Source organism: Papilio polytes, unplaced genomic scaffold, assembly GCF_000836215.1.
Source record: "Papilio polytes unplaced genomic scaffold, Ppol_1.0 DF824158.1, whole genome shotgun sequence".
Taxonomy (NCBI): domain Eukaryota; kingdom Metazoa; phylum Arthropoda; class Insecta; order Lepidoptera; family Papilionidae; genus Papilio; species Papilio polytes.
In genome coordinates, this window is record NW_013525046.1 from 1,071,320 (window position 1) to 1,088,170 (window position 16,851).

Here is a 16,851-nt window from a genome sequence, read left to right on the forward strand (position 1 = left end):
CGGAGGACGGAGGGCCGCACTCCGCATGCGCCGCGCCGCCAGACGTCCCTCAGACGTGTCGGTTGAATCCTTAACCGACTTGTGAAGTATTAATTCTTTCCTTTGTAGTGCCCTTGTGAAAAGGTGTTTGTTTTGTTGTCTTTATTGTCAAATGTTTGTTACGTTTTTCGTAACTTATTATGAAATCAAGTAAAATCACTTATCGAATCTACAAACGAAAGGAAGTTTCTACAATTTTTACCACAAGTAACTTAGAATTATAGATAAAATTCAAATCTATTGATAGTTACAATCTGGTTTTAACAATTATCGTATTTACGATAGCTTCTATTTACAGACGTATATAATATGTAATATTTAAATATTCATTAAATTTAATAAATGAACCAAAAGTTATCGCAATTATTAAACAGAGAATTTAAGGGATCAATATGTCTAATGTTTAAAAATTTGTAATCTCTGTCCACCCCTGTGCGGTTGCTTACACAAGATTCTATACCGTTCTATTGCTTATCTGATTAATTATTTAAAACATGATGTATACAGTAATAAAAACATGTTGATATACTTGTATTTAATGACGTAACAAAGAGTGATTTCCCATCCTATTATCAGCCGGTTCGTTATCAGCTGCCCGAGGTATCTAGATACTGCATTCCTTACTCAAGTGTAATCGAGCTAATGACGAGTTTGCATACGCTTATCTATCCTTCCTTACCAAAACTTGGATAATTTTAAACAATCTGCATATTTACTGCTTCCGATAATTCAAAAAATCATTTAGAACATTAGCTACCCTTTCTCTGTCTTTTATTACAACTTTCTACGGTTTTTAAGTAGATTTCTGAACATCATGGTTTTGATATCTAGAAAGTGGTTTCTGTTTCAACGTCGGAACCGTAAACTATAAAAAAGATCCTTTTCACTTTCTGAAAAATCGTCATACGAGAACGAGAACTATCTCTTGTAACTAGCGCCATCTTTTGACCTGACTTGTTTTGTATCTGCTGTCATATTTAGATTATTAAACACTAGCTGTTGCTCGCGACTTTGTCCGCGTAAAATTTAATAATAATATTAAGAAATATAGCCTATCTTACTCAATGACATTGTAGCTTTTCCATGGTGATAGAATATTTAAAATCGGACTAGTGGTTTTTGAGTTATTTAAATACATACAGAAATCCAAACCTTTCCTCTTTACAATATTAAATAAAGAAGTACTATACAGAGTATAAATAAAGAGGAAAGATATTAGAATAGATGTGTTTTTAGAGAACATGAAGGAACTATTTAAATAAGCTTACTTAAGTTACGACTTGTTAAAGCTCGAGAGCTTACAAAGACTTTATTATCCATTGTTTTATTGTGTGCGCGTTTGACATCGAAGAAAGTTAGGTTATGTCAAAGACCTTACAATGTTTAAGCCTATTATTGTAGAGATAGGATAGTAACAATGACATGACATTTACAATGGTTTTCTAAACTGTCTGTGAACGGTAAAGTTTATGCGACGTAAAACCAAAGAGATGACCTGACAGAATAATCACGATACTTCCTGGGGGAGTGGGAGCCAACCCTAAATTAGGGATGACTGTCATTAGTCAACGCTGGCCCACTGCAGGTTAACTTCACACATATTTTTGAATATCTTCGCAGACATCACGAAAGAAAGTCAGATAAATGTACAAATGTAATTCGAAAAACACTTTAGTACATAATGGGGATCGAACTACTAATTTTAGCTCCTTTCCCTTTCCACCCTTTTCTTAAGAGGAAAGGATGGGAAGGAAAATTGGATTTGACTGTGGAGGAGACGCATAGGAAGGGGAAATGTCCTCTTTATGTGTGTCTCCTCCTCCGTCAATGAAGGGTAGGCAGCGCATCTGCAATTGCGGATGTCTCCATAGACACTACCCATGTAGCGGTCGCTTTCCATTTCGGTGGATTCAGGTGGCCGCTTGCTCGTTTGCCACCTTATATTATAAAAAAAAACTTGGACGTTTATACTATGGTTCGGTCAATCAACTACACCATGCCCTCGATAGAAATATAGATTATTTGTACAACTTCTGAATTATAAATTTAAACTGTCATGGTTTTTACAAATATATTGTTCGTAAGACACAGGTTTCTTACCACGATTGAGCTGTTTTAGCTCCCGATATTTCGGTATGTATGCATGCGCCATGTTCACCTTCTCAACTGTACCAAAACGAAACGTAGTAAGAAACCCGTATCTTACGAACATAAAACTTCCGATTCGTTCATATTAGGTTTAATTTACACCAGTTTGTTTTCGGAGTGTAATTGACCCAAATTCTATCACCCAAAGCGTAAAAGCTCCTAAATATACCATAATATGGCATAGTGTAGTGTGCTTTTGGCATTATTATAAACTAGCTGTTTCCCATGCGACTTCATTCGCATAAACTTATGAAAATGTTAGTTTATTGTTTACATGTGTCAAATCAATTGCAAATTTCAAAATACCAATTGCCTTACTATGGCAATTTTGCTTTCTTAATGTTGGCAGCAACTTATGGTCTCTTTCCCACATTAGGGCTTTTATCCAAAATATTAACACCCTAAGTTTAATGGCGTAAAAATATATAGCCCAAAAGCATGACGCATGTTTAGGGCTTTTTAATAAAAAAAGGAATTATTAAAAATATGCTGTGATTACTGACATCTTAGGCAACAAAGAAGTGTGTGTTTACGCTTTATTATAATAGTATAGATAGATAGATAAGTATAGATTATGCCATAGGGAAACTTGCATAAAAATTGGATTACAAAATAGCAATACTAAAAAATTAAATTTTCAAAAAAAACTACCGCGTATCGAACTCTGTATCAACCTTCGGAATATTTAGTTAAATACTTTCGCCCGCGACACCGCCCGCGCGGAATTAAAAAAAACAACTACGAGTAGCCAATGTTTTCTTCCAGACGATCCTCTACGTCTATGCCAAATTTTATCGAGATCCCTTCAGCCTTTAGGCTACAAACTCTAAGAAACATCCAGCCATAGATCCATCTAAACTTTCTCATTTATAATATTAGTATGATCGCCATATGCAAATGCAAATTACTGTTGTCCATTGCAGATGTGGTACCAGTAAACTAGATATTAATAGACCAGGAAGTGTGATGATACTACATTAAATGTGTCTCGTTGCGATGGGAGCCGGACGGTGGCAGTGGCAGCGGCTGTAGACATCAGCACGCTAATTGATGCAAATAGAATACTTAGAGGACGCGCTTAGCGACGCCATTTGCAATTGAGATTTAACGTTAAAGTGCCGCTTTAATACAACGAATATGAACAAGGCATAAATAGTTTAAATAAAAAAAATGAATATAGCTTGTTTTAAAAATTAAAAAACACAAAGTTCATAATGTCAAGATACGAAAAAAAACAAAAATCAGAGATGCACTAAGACATGCACTGTCACTAAAGTGGCAATGGGCGGGCCACGTCGCACGCTACACAGACAGAAGGTGGACAACAGAAACCACGAAATGGACAGGCCCACCAGGCGCAAGGAAAGTCGGCAGATCAAAACAACGTAGGAAAGACGATATCGTACAAGAAGTGGGAAAAGAATGGATGAAGAAAGGAAAAGATAGTATTAGACAACTTATTTAATTGATACTGTCGCTTTTAACTCAGAGCAATACTTCTCGTCAAGACTTAGGATGCGCACCAAATCTATCCATACTTCTAGTGACATTGACAGCTGTCAGCTAGGGACGTGACGTTTATGCCGATAATCTAGAGTTGCGCCAATTCTATAGCACAGTACTAATTTTATTCCTAACAATAGGGACTTATGGAAAAGGTTGGAGGAGCCTATACCCAGAATGGGGTCCAGTTACTGGAATAAAAAGGCTAAATAAATAAATAAATAAATAAATAAATAAATAAAATTCTACCCTTTACAAAATTACTTCAACTAAGATGGGTGATGTGAAAACGGACACATTTACTTTTCAGAAGTGCTCGCAACCGTTAGATAACTTTCTAAGCATCTGATTGTAACTAACGATAATTATAAGATTAACTTATTTTGATATCTAATATCCTAAACATTCAGCGCAGGAAGGCCGCACTTTAATTGCACTACGGGTCAATGAACTCGAGTATGCGGAGTTTATCGTAATGAGCGTAAATAGTTTACCTTACTGTGTTAATACTATGTCCTGTTTTAAATACCACTTTCTACGCTAATTTATGAACTAAACTTAAATTTATTCACAGTAATCGAAAAACAAGATAAATCAACAGCTTATAATAAAGTAAAAGAACTTAAATTTTCCGAATTTATATACCAAAAGGAACTTTTATCAGACAATAACTTACAACGGATGACTATACTCGTCAATGTTCTCACCTGAAACAAAATAACATATACTATTATAAAAATTACATTGACATTTGCACGGATTTATAACCTAAATCCTATAGGCTTTTCCTGTTTTTACAGTCATTATAAAAATTTGATTCGAAACATCAACTCAGACTACAGATCAGTTAAACTTCTGAGTAATCCAGGGTGCTCGGAGCCGGATTAACTGGAATCAGGGTCATGTCTGCCGTCGGCCATCTTGTCTAGACCTTGTGGCGATACAACGTAGCTAGACAGCGGAGTAATATCTTTATTCACGCAATCTTTACTCGTAAATCGTACCTTGATATTGAATTAAGAAAAGAACTACGCATAATTTTATTTTAATATCTAATGTAATATCGTTTTATAACAACAAGAAATGTGTCCATTCTGTACCACATGAAATCGCAGAATTCGCGCAACGATGGCTGCCCATCAACAGCCATAAATGCAGATACGTTGCCTGACTTTGATCGACAGAGAATACGTAGATTATTCCCCCTTCCTATGCGTCTCATACACTGTCTACTCTACTTACCTTTCCCGGTATAATCAAAGGGTCAAATTAACAGAAAACAAAATTTAAAAACAAACTTTTTTTTACATGTTTCGAAGTTTAATATCAACTATTTCATATATCATATACATAACTTTATATTACACTATAAAAAGGGCAGCACAGATAACAAGGAATCTCGCATAAGGACATAAAAGGCATACAGGCTGGCTGAGGATTACAATAAAAGTGTGCGCCCGCGCCCACGCTGCGCCGGACCACTGCCGACCGGTTAGACAGCCTGGAATCCGAGCTAGCATTGTGCTAGCCGTCTAGGTCACAGCGACTAACTAGCAATCTAAGTATCTATATATGATATACTTTCACGATATGCTGTTAGCTGCATAATGAATTCATTTACATAACAAAAGTTGTATATGTCTTCGATTTATAAATAAGTGTTAACTAACTCTTGCATTTGATTTCGCCCACGCAATGTTAAGATAAAAAATAGTCTATGTGTTCTTCCAGACTATCCTCTAAATCTGTGTCAAATTTCACCGAGTTCTGTTCAGCCGTTTAGGCTACAAACTCTAAATAACATCCATCCATCTAAACTTTCGCATTTATGATATTAGTTTGATAGTCGAAAGCATTATACATATGACATGCGTATAAATGTCTTTGAAACAGTAACCGTACACAAGTTTCTTTGGCTTAGTAGGTTTACATTTAGGTAGCTGACTGTACTTTTATAGATGGTTTGTAACCCTCCATTGCTAAAACAGATTTATTTTTTTGTTATTACAGAAAACGATTGAAAATATGATGTTCCTAGGTACAGCTATATGTTATATATGTTCAAGAGTCTAGAATCAATGAAGAATTATGCAAATTTCTAAAGAAAACATACAACCAACATATAAAACAATTTATCGAAATCATACAATCTTTATAGACTGCTTCTTTCGATATTAAAAGCTGTTTAAAATACACATTTGCATATCTACTCGACACACTTGTAAAAACATTTACTATTTAACTATCTCTAATAACGTGCTTTTCTCTTGGTTAAGTGGTCGTTATTTTGTACCACGTACTAGCGTTTAGTTTGGCCTATTTGTATTATTCTGAGAATATACATAGCGTCCTCTAGCGGCGTCTACACTATCAGCCTCGAGGCAATCGTGATGCGAAGTTTGTTGCAAGTCACGTCGATTGTATTTACAATGTTGCAAACTTTCTCTCTATCTACACTAATATAATAAAGCGTAAACACTTATTTATGTAGGATGTTGGAAATTACTGCATATTTTTCATTTTTTTTTAAATCAATAACCCTACACTTACGACACGCTTAAGACTATTTCGAACTATTAAACTTAGGGGTAAATAAAAGAGACAATCACAATGCTGCCAATAGCAGCAAAGAAACAAGGTTGCAAGATTACTCATATAAAATTCAGTCACCGTCTAAAGCCTTCGTTGTCTTTAAAGCATTTTGTAATTTTGTAATTAAAAGTGTTACGCAATTTAAACAATAATATAAAGTTTTTATAATATGCGAAAAAAGCCGTATGAAAACAGTAAGTTAATAATAATCTACAATCGTATTAACATAGTAAATAACGTGAGATATTCAAGATAAGCCATCCGAGTGGCCCCCGCGTCTCGACTAAAAATAGAACTAAAGGTCAGCTTCGGCAAATAATACCAACAAATGTATTTTAAAGTTAGACGAGTATTATTTATTAAACAAACATTCACTTCTTGTACGGGAATAGTAAACATTTTAAATAAATTAGCTTATTGGCCTGTCCCAGCTACGAATGCAATGGAGAGCCCGCTTTCACATCTTCGCACTGCAGGGCCGGCTCGCCCGGTGTAATACCACGACCACACAGAAAACAGGCGTAAAGTGGAAGCTGTTCCGCGTTTCGTCTGATGAGTGTGGTGCCAGAGGCCCAATTTTAGTCCCTTTCCTATCCCATCTTTTCCTTATGAGGGAAGGATTGTATGGGAAAGTGGATTTGACGGTGGAGACGCATAGGAAGGGGAAATATCCTGTTTATGTGCGTCTCCTCCGTCGATTTAGGGTAAGCAACGCATCTGCAATTGTGGATATCTATGGGCAGCTTTCGCTTCCCCATTTTGATGGATTTAGGTGGCCGCTTGCTCGTTTGCCACATTTTTGTATAAAAAAAATTAGAACAATAATAAGTAAATACTACTAGCTTTTACCGAAACAATTATCTACTATTCCTGAGAGCATCTCTGTGCAAAATTTCGCCCATAACAGTTTAGAAGTTTTGGAGTTAACGAGAACAAACATCCACCCATCCATATACAACTTTAAACTGTCGTGGTTTTTACAAATACAATATTCGTAAGTTACGGGTTTCTTACCACGACTGGATTGTTTTAGATCCCGATATTTCGGCACAGTTGCCGAGTTGCCGGCACGAAATATCGAGAGCTAAAACAACCCAATTGTGGTAAGAAACCCGTATCTTACGAACATTATATCCATCCATTCAAACTTTCGCAATTATATTACTAGCTTTTTCTGGTATCCGTTCGCGCGGAATTAAAAATACTTAGTATATAGCATGTGTTCTTCCAGGTTCTACATCAGTGTCATATTGGAAGCAATCCGTGGAGCTGTTTTTTGCTCTTGAGTGTATTACATTATCATTGAATAAATGCGCAGTTGCATTCGTATGTTTGTAAACAATTTTATTTCTACCTACGAGTTTACGTGATCTAAAGGTCTAGGTTGGTACAGTCGTGTTCACAATAAAAATGTTATAAAAAAATAATTGTTTCGCTGATATTTTACATCTCCGAAATGTTCCTGAACTGGTCAGATTTTTGTGAAATGATATTTTGAGAAGATTCATGATTCGAAAATATTCTACATGGTGGTATTTGTTACACTATTTTATGGTGGTAGTGCCCGCTTTAACACCTTAGCACGAATAGGCCGGCACGCCCGGTGTAATACCACGATCACACAGAAGACAGGCATGAAATGGAAGCAATTCCGTGTTTCGTCTCATGAGTGTGGTGCCGGAGGCCTAATTTTAGTCCCTTTCTCTTTACCACCCTTTTCTCACCAGAAGAGGATGGGAAGAGGAAGTGGATTTGACGGTGGAGGATATGTGTAGGAAGGGGAAATATCCTCTTTATGTGCGTCTCCTCCTCCGTCGGATAAGGGTAGGCAACGCATCTGCAATTGCGGATGTCTATGGGCAGCGGTCGTTTCGCCATTTTGGCGGATTGAGGTGGCCGCTTGCTCGTTTGCCACCTTATGTTATAAAAAAAACACACACACGCAGTATTAGAGTTTATTTTTTTAGATTATCCTTGTCCGAATTAAGCGAACTATTGCTGCAAACATTTTATTACTGATTACTTAAAAAAACATCTGATAATTTTGTTAATTCATTTTATCTTCCATCCAGGGCTAATATTTAATAAATTATTACAGCAGACATTTGTTTTTTGGTCACGATTGTACTGTCTTGTTCGTGATGATGTCACCAAAATAAATGCGCAATGAAAAAGCCAGTACCCGCAATCTCTCATTAGCTTTATTGACAAAATGGCAGACGTAGACGCGTAATAACAATCCCTTAAATACAATGTTTTCGAACTAGAGTAATAATTTAATCGAGTAACAAGAAGGCCTAATTTCAGTCTCTTTTCCTTTCCATGCTTTTCTTAAGAGAGATGTGAAAAAGTGAAAAATTGACGGTGGAGGAGATTCGTAGAAAGGGGAAATATTTTCCTAATGTGCGTCTCCTCCTCCGTCGATTAAGGTTAGACAACGCATCTGCAATTTCGGATGTCTACGGGCAGCGGTCGCTTCGCCATTTCGGCGGTTTCAGGTGGCCGCTTGCTCGTTTGCCACCATATAATATAAAAAAACAAGTATTTGACTATGACCTTGTCACCCCTAACTCGGATTAGGCTCCGAACTCTCAGTACGAACATATACTGTTGATGATGAACAAGTAATATAGTAACCAACGTGTCCGAATAGTAAAGAAACAAGAGTATTTTAGCTAATAAACTGTACTAAATTACTATTCATGTGCGAATTCCTTATTATTGATTTGGCCGTAAGTCAATATATTCACGTGCTCAATTTCCAATACAAGATTACATCAAATTAAACGGTCATTAAATGACTTAAGGGCCATTGTAAATCTCCAAATACCCGAAGTAGGAGAGGTCAATGTCCTAGCCAGTCTAAAACTGTATCAGTTTGAGGAAGCACGCTGCGGGACGCGCGTGATTGACGTGACGAGACGTCCACGGTACACACGTGACAGATACATTCCGTGTCACGCTGTTGAAGGAACAGACAGAATATAACGAATTCTCGTATATTTATCGATGTTAGTCCAACCATCTTTTTCTACAAGCTGTTGCTCGCGACTTCGCCCGCGTGAAATTAAAAAAATAATAAAAAATATATATATAACAGCCTATGTTAATCACAGATAAATTACCTTTCTAAAAGTGAAAGATTTTTTTATATCGGCCGAGTACTTTTTACGTGAATCGAATACATACACAACATATACAAATAAAAAAATACAAATCTTTCCTCTTTATGATATTAGTAAGTATAAAGTACAGATATAGACGAAGTTAAAAGGGTGTCGAAAGTGCCCTGTACCGCTTCGAGATAAGAGTGTTTGAATATACTACCCTCAGCGGTTGCATTGCCACCCAGATCTCTAAAATAAAAACACTACAGTCCGGTAAGTTGTACCGTCAAATGCTTTATAACTTGGTCTAATCTGGATCATGACAGTTTTTTTTATTTACAAACAATACGTGTATACCTCATAAAACAAAAACAAAATCTACATTCATCGCAATTAAGCTCCCAGCAGACACTCTCAGTTTTAACTGTCAGTTGTAGTCTACAGTTAAAACAGAACTGACCCCCTAGACAAAGTGAGTTTCGATTAGCGATGTCGCTTGTAGAATTGACAAAATATGACAAAACGTATAGGACTGAATACATGACAATCATGTGACTTATTCAATTTTAATGTCAGTCCATACATTTTTGACTTTTTGATCAACGATAACCGAATGTTACTTTGTCCAAGTGGGCTAAACATATGTAGGTTTTATGAATTCGACAACAATTTATCTCATCTAGAAATATAAAGTTTACAGTATTACATCGTTGCTTTTACTTTTACTGTTACTGTGTTGATGTCAGGATCGACCGACACTTTGGTATCCAGCACTAAAAGGTGTACATTGCCCATCAAAACATTACAAAGCATTGATCGTTTATCAAGCGAAACTGGCTTTAAACACAACAAAAATACGGATTAAATTGCCATCATAAACATCCAATACATTGGTGCACACGGAATGAAAATTCAAAGTTTTTAATAGAAATGAGTTGAGTCTAAATATAATGGGTTTTAATATAGCGTCGGATATACGCGCGAGACGCAAGCGTGGGTATACGCGACTATTTGCGACCAGCGGGTTCGAGTCCTGTCTAGTTTAACGAATGATTTATGCCAAATCAAGCTATTAAGAAGATAAATATACAAATATTAGCTGTTCCTGTGCGGAAATTGTGATTTATTTTATTGTTTACATTTGTCATATTATCAATAGCAAATGTCAAAATGACATGACATGACAAACCTTGATAGTCTTGCTTCCTTGATGTTGGCAACTTATGGTCTCTTTCCCACATTAGGGTTTTTATCCAAAATATTTACCCTCTAAGTTTAATAGCGTGAAATTGTATCGCCTAAAGTGTGACGTAAGTGTAGGGCTTTTTATTAAAAAAATAATTATTCAAAAATGTTGTATTTGCTGACGTCTTAGGCAACGAAGAAGTGTGTGTTTACGCTTTATTATAATAGTATAGATTTACAACGGTGTAAGCTGCAAACTGCTTGATAACTTCTATAAATCAATATAAAACTCAAACATCAAAACTGTCATTACATTAATGATGTGTGTTAAATTTCAGAATAACAAAAAGAGGGTCTAATGTAAATATTCAGATTTAATGCAAATAAACAAAGCAAGTCAAGTAACATTTTAAATGCGTAAGTATAGATGGATGGATGGTTGTTACTGCATACCTCCAGAACGACTAAATGGATCTTGATAAAATTTTTACAGATTTATAGTCTGAAAGAACACAGGCTACTAATAATTTTTGTTTAATTTCACGCGGGCCACAGCTAGTAGTTAAATAATCGTATTACAATCGTAGTCCTTAAATATTACTTAAGTGAAACCAAATGGCAAGTGTACTAAAACGTGGAATGTACCAGAAACATTTCGTAAAATGCGTTCACTATACATTTATTAGGATTATGACGCTCGACGGGGGCGGGTGACGTCAACAGACCAGATCAGCTGGACCAGATATATTTGGTCCAAGATCGAATGTTATCGCACTCGGTGACTGTTATTAATGCGACAGATACGGACGGACACGTGTGAAAAGGTAGACAAAATAAATTCATCATCATCATCATCACCAGCTCACTATATGTCCCCACCGAGGGGCTCGGAGCCTACCCTAATGTTAGGGTGACTAGGCCATAGTCAACCACGCTGGCCAAGTGCGGGTTGGTTGACTTCACACATATCTTTGAATTTCTTCGCCGATATGTGCAGGTTGCATCACGATGTTTTCCTTCACCGTAAGAACGTCGGGTAAATTATGTACATATGAAAATTCGAAAAATCGAAAATCACATTGGTACATGGCGGCGGGATTCGAACCCAAGACCTGTAGATTACAAGTCAAGTGCTTAAACCACTGAGCCACCGACGCTCCTCCACTGAGCCACCGACGCTCCTCCACTGAGCCACCGACGCTCCTCCACTGAGCCACCGACGCTCCTAAAATTTCGCGTTCACCTTTGACTAAACTATCGCACAACTGTTTAGTCGGGCTTTGATTTCGATGAGCTGATTTGGGTGTGTGCAAACTACTCGATTTATATTTGTGCAACTAAATAGTTGAATTAGTTGCGAAACAATCGACAATCGCACAACAGTAATGCAATGGTTTAGTCAAAGATGTGCGCCCACTCTTAAAAAGGATTTTCATACAAAAATCGAACGTGGAGATTTTAGGGCCTGTCCCACAATTCTTGTAAATTCTCTGATAACAATCCAAGGTGTAACGTAACGTCACTTTTATGCTATTTGAGCCTCTATCGGCCAGTGGTGGGATAGGCCCTTAATCTTACTAATATTATAAATGCGAAAAGTTGGATGGATGTTTGTTCGTTTGTGACCAAGCTTTTAGAACGAATCTTGATTAAATTTGTCTGGAAGAACACATAGTTTTATTTTTTAATGTAACGGAATTGTGGGCAAAGACTAGTTCGGAACGAAAGAATGCTACCTAGAAACTCGCATCAAGCTAGCAGATGAAGAACTAAAAGGCATGAAAAAAGGAGTTTCTTTTTTGAATCCTCCAAGTTCTAGGGCTAGACCTTATTGTGTGTATGGGTATAAACCAAACAGCGATTGGCTCTTGTATTAGCGGACGGTGTGAGGGGCGCCACGTTCAGTTGAGTTGCTGCCAACGTACAATAAGGTCGTAACCTTAATGAAGTCAACGGTAATGTTTTGAGGGCTGCCTGTCTACGGGGTCAGTGTACCAATCTGTCATATAGAAATAAAACTATGAAATAATTACTGAACATATTGGATTGCTCAGTAGATGCAAAGGGACTTCAAATTATTAAAGATACCTGCCTAATTTTAGTATACTTAATGGTAGGAACATCGTTATTACTGTTACGTGTAAATATACTGTAAATATTCTTTGATGATTAGCTTTTTAATTTGTGACATGTTATATAATTTTGATACTCTTTGAATATAAAAACTGTAAGCGGTTACCATGGAAACGTGTTGTTGTCAAGTCAGGGAGATAAATAAAAAGAGAAGTAACATGGAATAAATCGTTTAATTCTCAACATTACTATAACATCTTGGAACCCTAAGGGAAGGACAGAAACTCTCCTACTATTGTACTTATGAAACCGATGCGTCTGTGATGAAACGATACACTTTGAGTGTAACTTTAGGCAGCTGGTTCTAAACAATCAGACCTGCCACAGTTGTCAAGGTGCGAGTTTAAAATAATATAAACGTATATTTACATGCACGTATGCGTACGTCAGTCGTAACACTGAACCACTGAGATCATCCACCTTGTGCCAGATTCGGGCGCGGCGTGCACCGGGCTTCCTGTTGCCAAACGATATCGTTCTATTCTCGTATCTGCATCGTTACACCGGACCGGAATAAGCGGAAACCATAGGCGAAAATATTATGCTTTCGCAACGTATGATTTGATGATATCTTGCTTCTGAATCCGGATGATTCAGAAGCAAGAAAGTAACAATGATACCTATATTATGCTTTCTTCATAATTTTTATTGTTTTCAAAATAATTAATCTACATACATTCTTTTTACTTCATCGTCCAAGCGTCAAATAGTGGTATTATTTACAAGCGAAGTATTTAATCTTATAATCAAATATCAACCTCAATTTTATAACAGAATAAATACCATCCTCAATTCTAAGAAGTGACGTGCGGCCTCAATATTTTTACAAAGTGTTAGAATTTGAAAGAGAAAATATCACATCCGGTGTTACCCCGCACTTACTGTTCTAATATGCCAATAACTTCTATAATATATTGTCTAACTATAACATACTAGCTATTCCCGTGCGGCTTCATCCGCATGAAACTATGAAAATTTTATTTTATTGTTTACATTTGTCAAATTATCAATAGCAAATGTCAATTTGACGTGACATGATGACAACCTTGCTTCCTTGATGTTGGCAGCAACTTATGGTCTCTTTCTCACATTAGGGTTTTTATCCAAAATATTTACCACCCTAAGTTTAAAGGCGTGAAAATATATAGCCTAAAGTGTGACGTAACTGTAGGACATTTTATTAAAAATATAATTATTCAAAAATATGCTGTAATTGCTGAAATCTTAGGCAACAAAGAAGTGTGTGTTTACGCTTTAGTATAATAGTGTAGATATTTTGCAATCACATTCAACAACTAGCATCCCTACATATTTAGAGAAAATGTTGATCGAAGCATAGAAGGGTCGAAAAAGGTGTAACAGACCTGAATCAAATAGAAGACCCCTATTACGGTGTGCTTTCGTTTCAGAGAGCATTGAAGTCAAGTCTAGAAGTCTTATTACTATTAGAAAATCGCATTTGGCATCGTTCTTCTATTATCTAAATAGATATTAACCTTTCTAGTTTCGTAGCTTTGATAAAAAATGTGTATTCGAAGCGAATGATTGACATCTTGAGCTGACCGATCACATGTCTGTCGTGTGAAGCCACGCCCGGGGAATTAACGTTTTTGGCTCAACACCAACGCTGACCGGACCGTGTCATCTTAAACTATAACTATACTGTGCTAAATCTTCATCATCAATACCACCAACCTTCTCCCAGCCTTACGGGCAGGCACAGTATACTCTTCTGTACCTTTTTATCGGGCGTCATATCTGAACTCACTTATTTACGCATCTCGTCTTGCAAACAATCCGTTCATAGTTTCATCGCCCTTCCTCTACCTTTAAATTCAATTTTGTTACTTTCTTCAGACTGTCAAGTGTTAACTGTAATATCAGATTAACACTAAATATATATCTAATTTCTCTTTATTTTTTTTTTATTACTTTGTCTGACGTGTTGTAAGTTCTATAATTCATAAGAATTGCTGATCCTAAGTAAAACGTGTTTCATAATAAACTAACCGATTCAGGCCAGTGTATCGGTCGCGAAGCAAAGCGGTCGCGAACCGTTTTTATTTCCGACAGACAGATTTAGCCCAAGGCTGTCCCGAGCTTTCCTCAAATTGTAATCAATTCGACTGAAAACGTTTGTAGACGTACTCAATGGATTGACTTCAACAAGCTTTGAAGATAAAGTTAACCATACTAAAAGTTTTATAGCCAGATTTCGACAATAAGCCTTCAAGATTAGTTCTCTAATCTAATGTCGTTCGATGTTTTCGATCTATCAATGAGTTGTGTCATAGTTTAAGTTAGGGTTGGGTTACTTTTGTGATCATTGCCGGCCACCAACCTTTTAGAATATCTAACAATTCCCTCCAAACACCAAAATAAATGTACTATAACAATTATGGGATTTGCATGTTTGAAAATAACATTGAAATTATAAATAGTCCGAATAATCTGAATGCATCGCCGTTGTTTACAACATTCCCAAAATACTTTGGTTCGCTGAAACTTTGAGTCACAAAGGTGACACCGGGATCGTGTGCATAGGACTACTGCCTGCAGTGTAGTGCGTACGATTATCACTATGACCTTCAAACTATTGCTAAAGACTATAGAGAGAACTAAACAGTAGCTAATTTAGATCGATGAAAGCGATTATCAAAGCTTACCTTGTAGGAGTTGTATGGTAGCCTGGTACTCGGCAAGTTTCTCGTCAACGTAGCCCTCCTGAGACTGGTTGGCGATGATCTCCGCGGTGGAAGGGCCGCGGTCTTCTTCCTCCTCTTCAAAGATCATGGGGCGCGGCGGCGGCGGGGGCTCCGGACCCGCGTAGTCGTATTCCCGAATCGGTTCGTACGGCGACGAGTAGTAGTACTCGGGACTTTGGCCCAAGGTCGGGGACATCGGGTATGGGGAGATCGAGAAGTGGGAACTGGGGGAGGGCGAGTGAGGTCGGAAATGGGGGGAGTGGAGGGGACGGAAAGGTTTTGGAGAGGGCTGCACTGGGGGAGGGGAGACAAGCGCGGTAGAGTGGCGCGGGCCAGAGATGAGGGGTGGCGGGCTGGGCGCCCAGGGCGAGGGCGGACGGTAGTGCAGCGAGGAGGGGGAGGGCGCCCGCGCGCGCCCCCTCCCGTGCGGCTGCTGCGACATCGCGCGGATTGAGACAAGTCAACCCGGTGTGTCACGCACGTATCGGCATCGCTGCAACAAAAGATATTCTACTGTTTAATTTGAAATAACACAGCAAAAAGACTAGAAACAGTTGAAATCTACTGTGGAATATAAACATTTACACTAGTAAATACGTGGTAGTTTGCGAGTTAATTCATAAAATGCGAAGAACACGAAAACATGCACTAATTGTAGAACTAACATTTAAAGTTTACACGAAACGAAAGCGAAAAAGGTTATTTATGTAATTAAATATCATTTTCACTATCTAAATACAGTCGTGTGCCAATTGTGGGCGATTCTATTTGCGTATCATACAAAAGGGTAGACTGAGTTCGGTCAAGAATCAAAATGGCCGCTGACGTTTAACAGATGGCCATCTTTTATTAGGATCGAAACGATTCATAAGTGTTACTCTTATGAAATTATACCAGGTTATCTTAACAGGTTATTCTGACATCGGAATTTTAATATTCATTTTATTTCTTTGTTATTTTATGAGTACTCCATTAAAAGAATTGTTTTTATTGATCACATAATTGGTTAAAGGTTCCACATCGTTTAGATTCTTACAACGCGTTGTTAATTCTTGCCCAATTTGCATGCATTGCATGAATTGCATGAATTTTTTTGATCCCAATTTGCATGAATTGCAAAATCTCATATTCGCGCGGCTTACATTATGAAAATTAGCAATCAAGGTATAAGTAAAGACACTAATTTAGATAGAAAATGCGGTCGGAAACAGCGAATAGCTAAATATTCCGTAAATGCGGAAATTGATCATAAGTCAGGCATTTTACGTACGCCAATTTTGTAGCCACATTTTTTTTTATAACATAAGGTAGCAAACGAGCAAGCGGCCTCCTGAATCCGCCAAAATGGCAAAGCGACCGATGCCTATAGACATTCACAATTGCAGATGCGTTGCCTACCTTTACACGACGGAGGAGAAGACGCACATAAAGAGGATATT

General features: G+C 37.4%; 1 protein-coding gene across 1 annotated transcript in view; it reads right to left on the bottom strand.

Annotated features, from left to right (window-relative positions):
• Positions 1-16,851, bottom strand: part of LOC106111486 (nesprin-1) — a 79,365-nt gene that overhangs the window by 55,331 nt on the left and 7,183 nt on the right. The window contains exon 2 of the mRNA XM_013293604.1: positions 15,374-15,905. Coding sequence (XP_013149058.1) covers positions 15,374-15,854 — 481 coding nt within the window. The 5' untranslated portion in view covers positions 15,855-15,905. The remainder of the gene's footprint in view (positions 1-15,373; positions 15,906-16,851) is intronic.